The sequence below is a fragment of the Enhydra lutris genome, unplaced genomic scaffold (genome assembly GCF_002288905.1).
Source record: "Enhydra lutris kenyoni isolate GAN:26980312 unplaced genomic scaffold, ASM228890v2 scaffoldscaffold1, whole genome shotgun sequence".
Taxonomy (NCBI): domain Eukaryota; kingdom Metazoa; phylum Chordata; class Mammalia; order Carnivora; family Mustelidae; genus Enhydra; species Enhydra lutris.
The window spans coordinates 87,341,382-87,352,852 of NW_019154085.1; the positions used below are offsets into that span (position 1 = coordinate 87,341,382).

General features: G+C 36.3%; 1 protein-coding gene across 2 annotated transcripts in view; it reads left to right on the forward strand.

Annotated features, from left to right (window-relative positions):
- Positions 1–11,471, forward strand: part of LOC111141606 (glycosyltransferase like domain containing 1) — a 262,948-nt gene that overhangs the window by 232,955 nt on the left and 18,522 nt on the right. For both annotated transcript variants that reach the window (XM_022494289.1, XM_022494298.1), the window contains exon 6: positions 66–175. In XM_022494289.1, coding sequence (XP_022349997.1) covers positions 66–175 — 110 coding nt within the window. The remainder of the gene's footprint in view (positions 1–65; positions 176–11,471) is intronic.

An 11,471-nucleotide genomic window follows, 5' to 3' on the forward strand; every position in this document is an offset into this window, starting at 1 on the left:
GAAAACATTATTTCTAACAAATACCGTAAGGTTTCACAAGTTATATTTTGTGTGTTTATTTCCAGGGAACATGATAAAGATCCGGAGAGTTTTTTTAAGGTACTGATGCACCTTAAGGATTTAGGACTCAATTTCCACGTGTCTGTCCTTGGAGAAACCTTCACAGATGTCCCAGGTATCTCTTTTGAATTTCCTAATGCGTAATTTTATAGATGGCATAAGCTCTACAACTTAAGTATTAATTTCCATGTTTCCCTTTGTTAGAATAATCAAGATGAGCGCTGTTAACCAAAAGATTATACGATGGCATTAAAGTGTGATTCAATTAAAAAAATACTTAAGTAAGCATTCTTTGATTTAAGTTGAGAACGTGAAGTCATCTCTTTTATCAAATATAGTTTATACAATGTAACTTGATGTAAATAAAATATATTGCTTTAGGCATCTTAACACTTAAGGAAAGTGGAAATTTGTAATTGGATATACAACCTTTCACCCCTGGGGTCACTGGTTTGAATCTTGCTTGCACTGGTAATGGCTGAAATACATTACCATCTGTTAGGTGGACTGTGTAAAGCATTTTGGCATCAGACTTGTAATGTGGAGTAGCCCACAGTCTGCATCTAGTTGTCACTGGCCCATGGCTTTTTTGATTGAGTTGCAGAAACAAAAATTGAAGCTGATGGCAGCAGGTCTTCTCATCCTTAATTCCACACGGAGCCTCGTCAGATCCATTTCCTTCGCCCTCATCCTCAGTGGGCATGTTTGGGTCAGTAAGATGAGCATCCTGACCCCTTTCATAAGCACTTTAGTGTTCATATTATTTTAATTGAGGAATAGTTGACATACAATGTTATATTACTTAAAATATTATATTAGTACAATAGAGATTTGACATTTGGATACATAGAGGGAACAGTTACTACTATAAATCTAGCCATCCTCTGTCACCTTCCAAAGCCAATATAATATCATTGTCTGTATCCCATGTTGTACATTACATCCCTGTGGCTTACTTATTTTGTAACTGCAAGTTTGTATCCCCTTCATCCATATCACTTACCCCGAACCCTCTTCCCCTCTGGCAATTGCCAAACTGTATCTATGAGTCTGAGGTTTTGTGTTTTGTTTTGTTTTGTTAGATTCCACATGTAAGTGAAATCATACAGTATGTGTCTTTCTCTGACTTATTTTGCTTAGCATAATGCCTTCAAAGTCTACCATGTTGCAGATGTCAAGATTTCATTTTTTATGGCTGAGTAGTATTCCTGTGTGTGTGTGTGTGTGTGTGTGTGTTCACAAGTTGTCTTTATCTTCTTTATCATCTGACATTGGACATTTAGGTTACTTTCATATCTTGGTTATTATACATAATGCTACAGTGAACACAGGGGCACATATATCTTTTCAGCTTAGTATTTTTGTTTTCTTTGGATAAATACTCAGAAGTGGAATTGCTGGATACTATATTGGTCCTATTTTTACATTTTTGAGGAACTTCCATACTGTTTTCTGTAGTAGCTGCACCAACTTACATTCCCACCAACAGTACATGAGTGTTTCCTTTGCTGTACATTCTCGCCAACATTTGTTATTTCTTGTCTTTCTGATAATTGCCATTCTGGCAGGTACAAGGTGCTATTTCATTGTGCTTTTTGATTTGCATTACCCTGGTGCTTAGTGATGCTGAGCATCTTTTTCATGTGTCTATTAGTCATCTGTATGTCTTCTTTGGAAAAATGTCCATTCAGATCCTCTGCCATTTTTTAATTAGATTGCTTGATTTTTTTCTGTCATTAAGGTATACAAGTTCATTATATATTTTCAGTGTTAGCCCCTTATTGGATATATGACTTACAAATCCCCTCTCACATTCACTAGTTGCCTTTCCATTTTGTTGATGCTTCTCTTAGCTGTGCAGAAGAAGCTTTTTAGTTTGATGTAGTCCCATTTGCTCATTTTTGCTTTTGCTTCCCTTGCCCCTTGAGTCAGAGCCAAAAAAGAATTGCTAAGCAAGGAGCTTACTGCCCTGTTTTCATCTAGGAGTTTTGTAGCTTAGGGTCTCCCATTTGAGTCTTTAATGCATATTGAGTTGATTATTATGTATGATGTTACAAGATAATGCTCCAGTTTTATTCTTGTGCAGATTGCTGTCCAGTTTTCCCAACACCATTTGTTGAAGAGTCTACTTTTTCTCCCTTATATACTCTTGCCTTCCTTTGTTGTAAATTAATTGACAATACATGTGTGGATTTATTTCTGGAGTCTTTGTTCTGTTGATCTTGGTGTCTGTTTTAATGCCTATACTATACTATTTTGATTACTATCACTTTGTAATGTAGTTTGAAACCAGGGAGCATGATACCTCTAGAGTTGTTGTTCTTTCTCAAGATTATTTTGGGTATCGTGTTCTTTTGTGGTTCCATATGCATTTTAGAATTATTTGCTCCAGGTCTATGAAAAATGTCATTGGAATTTTGATAAAAATTGAATTGACTCTGTAGATTACTTTGGGTAGTATGGACATTTTAACAGTGTTAATTCTTCCAGTCTATGAGCATAGAATATCTTTCCATTTATTTGTGCCTTCTTCAGTTTCTTCACCAATGTCTTGCAGTTTTCAGTTTATAGGTCTTTCACCTTCTTGATTAAATTTATTCCTAGGTATTTTATTCTCTTCGATGTGATTATAAATGGAATTGTTTTCTTAAATTCTCTTTCCAATAGTTTGTTATTAGTATATAAAAATGAAACAGATTTTTGTACATCAATTTTGTATTCTTCATCTTTACTGAATTCATTTATTATTTCTAACAGTTTTTGGTGGACTCTTTAGAGTTTTCTATGTATAATGTCATATTATTTGCAAATAGGGACAGTTTTGCTTCTTCCTATCCAATTTGACTTTTATTTCTTTTTCTTACCTAATTGCTATGGCTAGGACTTCTAGTACTGTGTTGAATAAAAGTGGCTAGAATGGGCATCCTTGTCTTGATTCTGATCTTAGGCAAATTCTTTAAAACAAACAAAAAAATCTTATTTTTAAGCAATTTCCACACCTAATGTGGGTCTCGAATTCACAACCCTGAGATCAGCAGTCACACATTCTATTGACTGAGTCAACCAGGTGCCCTTGATTCTTATCTTAGAAGAAAAGCTTTCCACTTTTTAGCTTTTCACTGTTGAGTATGATGTTAGATGTGGGTTTGTCATAAATGGCTTCTGTTATGCTGAGGTACATTTCCTCAATACCCTCTTTGTTAAGAGTTTTCATAAATGAATATTGAATTTTGTCAGAGGCTTTTTCTACAATTATTAAAGTGATCATATGATTTTTATTTTTCATTTTGTTAATATGATGTATTACATTGAGTGGTTTACAGATCCCACTTGATCATGATGTATGATCCTTTTAATGTCATGTTGAATTCAGTTTGCTAATATTCTGTTGAGGGTTTTTGCATCTATGTTCATCAGGAATATTGGCCTATAGTGTGTGTGTGTGTGTGTGTGTGTGTGTGTGTGTGTTTTGTGTCCTTCTCTGCTTTTGGTATCAGAGTAATGCTAATCTCACAAAATGAGTTTGGAAGCTTTGGTAGGAAATGTGGTAGAATAGGACCAAAGTATGGAGGTTCTTGATAACCAAAGTAGATTAGGTAAAAGTAAGAAATAAGGAACCTAGATCGTGAACAGGAAAGAAATGTGATGAAACTTGTATTTTAGGAAGCCTTATCTTTCAGTGGTATGTAGGCAAATTCACAGTAAGACACTACAGTGGTAATCCAAGTGTGATTCTTGAAGTGGTGGCTGAGAGGTTAGTGAGAGGGATTGTATGACAGAGATATTCTCAAGGAAAGCACAGAAAGGAATTTGGAAGATGGATAGCTACTGAAGGAAGGAAGAAAAATTCATTGGCAAAGCTGGTAAATCTTGTTTGTGGCAGCATTGAGTGTTTGTGGATGGACTGTATGGAAGTATGACTGGAGGAAGTCCCTAAGCAAAAGGCCTCTCAGCCAGTTTTACTATTTAGTTTTAAGCCATCACTACAGAAAAGACTAAGATTTTACACAGGGCCGTGTTCTTGGGATCACAGTCTACCTCCCCACACATTAATATTGAGCTATTTAGAGCAGTGTGGAGGGTTCAAAGTGGGGTGTGGAGCCTCAGGGGCCCAAGTACTGAGTGCTCAGTAGTTACAGGTTTCAGTTTTGGCTTGACTGCAGCATATACTTATTGAGCACTGTCAGAGGGGAATTCCACAGTGAACAAGACTCAGCTCCCACCTTTAGGGAGCTCTGCCTTGGGCAGATACTTATGTATAGTTATAGGTACCTAAGATGCTGTGAAATAATTAGGGAACACTGTTGAAGCCCATAGGAAGGGGTATCATATTATTTATGACTTTTCCAGTCTCACCAGTCTCACCTGGGGCTCCTTCTGCCTTAGCCTCTGGTCCATCTCTGTCATTCCAAATGTGAGTCAGCTTTCTTCATGGCTACAGCAGTTCACCTTGTACATAAGAGGAGTCCAAGTTGTGTATGGACAAATGAGCCTGGTAGCTTTCCAGGTTATGTTCCTAGAAGACCACCTGGCCAATCTTTAAAGTTTTCCTAACAGGCCATTCTGTATATTTTCAGCCATTTGTATCATTGTCTTGGTTTAATAAACACATAGCACTCACTGTATTCCAGGCACGTTCTAAGCGATTTACAAATATTAACTCTAACTTCTCATAACAGTCTTGTTCAGTATTACTATCTTCATTTTTCTCAGGAAATGAGAAAGTAAGTAAGGTCACATAGCTAGGTAGTACTTTGTACTACTCTTCTAATGGCTTTCTGTGTTCTTGTTTTCTGAACCATTTCTCTAAGTTTAAACATTATTTTTTTCCCCAACTTACCATCCAACTTCACAAAATGGTTACCTAGCAAGCATACATTTCTTTACCTGTTGTCTCTTCTGTATGCTACATTAGCATATCTAAAACCCATACCATAAGCCAATTTACATGCACTGTAATATCAGCCAGAGGACTTACTGTCAATACTACTAACACTTGCAAAGAAGTACTTTTCTTATAAATATTTGCAATAATAATTATTATTATGCTATCAATTGCCACTATTTATTGGCAGTTTGCTTCTTACTTGGTCTTTTGCCACATTATTTACTGTAATGCTCATGATAAGCCCTATGGAGTAGGTATTATCATCCCACTTAATAGGTAGAAAGACCGAGACTCTGAAGGCTGACATCATTTTGATTGCACCACCTGTGAGTTAGACTTTTCTCTTCACATACAAGACTTAATGAATTGGAAGACCAAGAAAGGCTTAATATATGAATTTTTTTTGCTTTTTAATCAAGATATGACTTATATATAACACTGTGTAAGTTTAAGGTGTCCAACATGTTGATTTGATACACTTATGTATTGTAATATGATTACCACTATAGCTTTAGCTAACACCTCTCTCGTGTCACATAATTATCATTTCTTTTCTGTGATGAGCACATTTAAAATCTAGTCTCTTAGCAATTTTGAAGTATATAATATAGGATTGTTGGCTATAATCACTATGTTATGCTTTAGACCTCCAGAATTTATTCTTTTAGTTGCAGGTTTGTGCATTAATTTCTCTGTCTCCAACTTCCTTTGCTTTCTCTCTCCACAGATCTCTTAGGGAAATCTAGCACATCTCTGTGATGATGTTAATGCCAGTGAGTTTTACTGCCCTTTTTATGAAACAATCTCCATTAAGTTTCTTTTGGAAATGTGAAAACTGTATAGAACAACTTTGTAGAGTCTCCATACTATTGATTATTTTCAAGTATGTTTATTATTTTCACATTATATTGGCGTAAGGCTTTTATTATCCTTTTTCTGAAAAGTGTGGTAGATTGTGATTCTAGTTTACAGACACATTGTTTCTAGCTCTCTTGTGTCATCCTTTCATTTTACAAGAGTAGACAGATTTAGCACAGTGACTATTCCAGGTTCTTGGAGCTGGCAGCCTGGGTGAGATAAGCAAGAGATAAAGACAAGGTTAGGAGTCATTGGGGCACCTGGGTGGCTCAGTGGGTTAAGCCTCTGCCTTCGGCTCAGGTCATGATCGCAGGGAGCCTGCTTCCCCCTCTCTCTCTGCCTGCCTCTCTGCCAACTTGTGATCTCTCTCACTTTGTTAAATAAATAAATAAAATCTTAAAAAAAAAAGACAAGGTTAAGAATCAAACTGGGGAGTCCGTCTCCTCCTCCCTCTATGCTTTTATACGTATTCAGTAAAGGTTTTTTTAAATATCTTCCTTGGGCCAAGCACCATGCTAGACATTTAAGATGAAATGATGAATAAAGCAGTCATGTGTTGGGATGTTTGCAGCTTGTCCCATATCAGAGCTTGATTTATCACTTACTATAACATTCCTTAGAAACATCAGAACCATCATTTCTTGAACACATAGCATGTGCCAGGTAGTGTTCTAAGCACTTTGTGCATTGCCTCACTTACTCTTCACTGTTGTGATTAGCATTTTACTGCTGAGAAAAGCAAGGCATGGGGAGGTTAGGTCACTTGCCTGAAATTACCCATCCATCCAATTATGAAACTACATTTCAAAACTTTGTCAGCCTACCTCCAATACCATTGTATATTCTACATGGAAGCCCACAAAATCATCCTTGTTTTAAAGATACCCCAAATAATAGTTGTCATATATTTAGTGTTCAATAAATATCATCTGAATGAATGAATGAATGAGTTTGGCATAGAGAATAATGCAATTTACATACCATATCAGGTATGTAGAAATCTACATTGAAACTCTTTTCAAGTACAAGAGAGTTAGTGACTAAAAATAGAGAACTGTAAGACTTAAGGAAGTTCTAAGTGGTTTTATATTATGTTTTCTATTTTATATAGGAGACCTTGATTTAACATAAATCTATTTTCAGGTTTTTTCTCATCTTTCAGCTCTTATATCAGTCAAAATAAGCTGAGTTCTGCTAAACTAACAGTCTTAAAATCTCAATGGCTTGAAACATAAGATTTCTTACTCATGCTATATATTTATTACACGTGGGCAGTAATGTTCTACTCACTGTGGTCATTCAGGGACCAGGCTTGCAGAGAGACCCAAGCAACCACCATCTCAAACATTGCCAGTTACCATGCCAGATGGATGTGAAAACTAGGAGATCCTCCATTAACAATTCAGTGCTGTATCCTTAAAGTGACATAAGGTTCCACTCAATGCATTGGCCAGAACTTGTTGCAAGGCACTGCGCAACTGGGGGGGGAGGGGGTAGAAAATGCAATCCTGAGTTGAGCCCAGAATGGGGGAAGAACAGAAATATTTGGTGAATAACACTATTGGCCACCATAGCTCCTTAATATGCATCATGATCTGTGGCTGATCAGAGGAAAAAACCAAGCGCATCCAAGATGCCTGCCTTAATCTGAGTGAATCTATCCCCACTGAATAAAGAACTCTTAACAAATGTTAGAGTACTCCCCACAGCTCTCTCACTGGAGACAACCTAGCTGGTGTCTGAAGACACATCTAGCAGCCGTATATCATAAGACAGAGTAATATGAAGTCAAACTGGCCTCTGTGGGAATGGAGCGAGTTATCACTTACAAGTGACCTAGCATTTTGGAAAGGTTAAAGTGACCGTCATGAGTAGTTTGCCCTCCACCCCCAAGGGACGTATGACAATGTCCAGAGACCTCTTAGTTCTTACAGCTGCTGGGGGTAGGGTGCTGCTCACAGGTGGTGGGTAGAGATCAGGGATGCTAACGATCCTACAATGCACAGGACAGCCCCTTAGAACAAAGCGTTATCCAACCCAAAATATCAACAATACCGACATTGATGAGCTCTGATTTATAGGAATTGAAGTCAGAAGATCAGGTTTGGACTGGGTCCCCTAGCTTTCTCCGTTACCCTCAGTTATTCCATCTATACAGTACAAAGGGGAAGATGGGAAAGGGAAATACAACAATAAAACCACCTGCCCTACCCACTTCAGTGAGTTAGAATGAGGATTTCAGCACAATTCCTTTGGGGAAAGTGTTTTCTTAACTACCTAGCAGATTTTGTTATATGATTCATGGACTTCCCTTCAGAGTTTGTATATGGAGTGAGTCTTTAATGCATTTTGGATCCAAAGAAGACGTTAATGATGCTGAACCTTAAAAGTTTGTTTCTGACACTATTTTAATTATATTTAATTCAGAAAATTGAAAGCCATTCTGCTACATAAAGCATCCGTCAGACTCCATGTTACAATTGAACCAAAAAACCCAGAAGCTCTGCAATGCAAATGTTTTAGTTTTGACCAGTTCTCATGACAGGGTCACATTGTTAGCACTTGATGGTTTAAAAAAAAAAAAAAGCAAATGCTTAAGATGTCAAGTCAGTGGAATGTGTTTGCACACTTAATAATTTCCCACAAACAATAATTCTAAACAAAAAAAAAATTTTTTTTTCTGTGAACAGACAAAGCCTTTTAGCAGGGCTCTTCTTTCCCGACTGCAGACACAGTGGGAGAAGGAATTTTAGTTTTAGACATTGGGGAACCAGAAAGGTTTCAAGGAAAGTGAAAACCTGAACTAACTTTTGGCAAATAGAAATCCTTATGGTTCACCTTTAATTTGAGGTTAAGAACAGTATGTGGAAAACTTCTGGTTAGTATCTGGCACGACAGTGGTTATTATCGTGATCTTGGCATATTCTTGCTCCGTAGTTCTGGAGTCAATGTTGGATGATTATATAACATTTCCTTCTTCTCCCATTTCTCTTTTCACTCCCAGCTACAGTCACATTTTCAGAAGAGCAGCTACACTAAGGGGGTGGGGGGAGGGATGTAATAGAAAGTTTCTAGGAATGCAAATCACTTTTATCACATTAATATAAAGGTATAAAATTTCGCTATAGGGGAGCCCAGCAGAAGGAAAGCTTATAAATATATGGATCAATGTTGAATTAAAAGATTATTACATATGAAATGAAAGAACTGTGCCAGCAAAATTGAATAAACTCATTCTCTCTAGACCATACCATTCCTCAAGCCTTTCCTCCTTTTATATTTGTGATGTTATTACTACCTACTTCTTCCCCTAACACAGAAGCATTTACTGAGTTCCTATCGTGGACTGGCACCATATTGTGAATAACAAGAGGAGAAGATAGGTTCCTGCCCTCTAGAATCTTATTGTCTGGGAAGAAAAATGTTGTTATAATTGTTTCATTATACCATGCCCTTGTTTATATTGGAACATTTTCAAAGAATTTTGAATATATTACTTGATAATCCTTACAGCAATGTAGTACACGTTCAAACAAGTTTTAGCATCCCAAATGTATAGCTGAGGAAAATGATTTATGTTGGCCCCATTTAAGTAGCATGGATCTGAGGTAGATTCTCGATGGACAGAGCCATCTTCACATGTTTCTTATAAATAAGTTACTTTCCTAAGAATATGATTGGGGGAATCAGTTTCCCAAGAACATGATTTAAAACAGAAGTCTTCTGTCTCTTAGTCCTTTTCCAAAGAAAACGACAAAAAATAATGGAAAAGCAAAGAAGGTTCTATAAATGTGGACATGTATGCTCCTGACAGGAAATAATAAATACTGTAATAAAAATGACAGTATCTCTTAAGATAACTTACGAATTAAACAAGATTCCAATAAAGATGCCAAAATATTACTTTATATGTCTTCACAGCATACTTCTAAAATTCATATAAAATAAATAAATAAATGTGCAGAATATCAAAGGATTTTCTAGCAAAGGAATAACAAAGGGAAACATGTCCTACCATATTCAGAACATGTATGGAATGATAACTTTTAAAAGAGTACTTTACAGATTCAAAAGTAGAACAATGAACAAAACACAATTCAGGAATAAACTCAATTTGTATATAAATTTAATATGCAACAAACTTAGGGTAACAAAAATTAATATATGTATTCCAGCTCTAAAATATAGTATCATCAGTTAAAGCAATAAAATAAGTAAAATAAATACTTCAGTGCACCAAAAAAAAAAATTTCATGAAAAATAATTAATTATATATTTTAAATACACATTGTAGATAAAGGTTTACTGAAGCATCAACATAGCATAAGCACAGCAACTTACTGAATCTTACTCTGTGCCCAGTGCAAGGCTGACGCATGTACTCTGATACTCCATTTGATATCACAACAGTTCTCTCAGTAGATAAAATTACTATACCCCATGTACCAGCAAAGGCACAGAGGGCTAAGTTAAAAATTTGCCCAAAGTCACACAGCTAATAATAGATATAATGGTATCCAAAGAAATCAACACTAAATCAAATTTTGGAGGGAAAAAAAACTGATTTTACCAGTAACTACGTCTAAATACAGGGAGTATGATAGAACAGTTACATGGACCCAAGAATAAAAGTAAAGGTATACACTGATGAAGACTAGCCAGTTTATGGAAAAACATGACATGTATAGTGATGGCAACATAAAATACTTTTCTTGTAGAAGTTACTATACACTTTGTTTGACTGGGTAATTTCACATCGAAGAATGTATCCCATGGGAATCCATCCTACACCTTGCTCCCAGACATGTCTCAAGAAGTTGTTCTCAAAGTTGTAACTATGTAAACATGATTGAAGAAAATGCTCTTTCATTTTCCTAAACAGGAGTCCTCAAGGTTTATGAGAAATGTGCACTTGGTGAAGACTTTAAGGAAACACATAAATTAATTAAATAACAAATGAGAAAAGGTCAAGACATTAATGAACCAATAGGAAACTAGAAACAGACCCTAATTTTAAAAGTCTGTACTTGTGTATGTGACAGAAGGTGGATAGATAGGAAGTCTTAGAATATGGCTTGTGAATCTTGCTTTGGGATTTTGTCCTTTTGAATTCCTTCAGTTGTATATGGTCGTGATTTGGAGTATAATGTGGTCAAAATAAGATGTGCCCCAATAGTAATACTCCCTTGACTATGGTAGAAGGCCTGCCTGTTTTTACAAATTCATGTTTCCTGCAATGTCTTATCAGCCCAGAAGTCTCTTGACAGAACGCAGCCAAATAGGGAGTGAATATCTGGGTCCAACTAGTGAACTTTTCCAGCTCTATCTTCCTGGCCTAAATTGTTACATTTGTAAAATGGAAACCATCAGAGATACATGGTCCAATGGGATGAATTCTATCCTGGAATTTGAAAGGGTCAGGATCTGCTCACAGCTCTGCCATCGATCAGCCATGCCACCTCTCTTAGCCTTTGTTTACTTATCCATAAAATAAAGTCACCCAAAAGAGGTTAAAACTAGAAGGGACGTGGGAGATTAGGGTATGTCAACTTTTAAAATGAAGTGCATATCACACCCCCAAGGGGATTTCACATAGTGACACTTTCTGGAAAAAAATCTCATGTAGTAACATTTTCTTATTGTGAAAAGAAGTATAATAATTCTG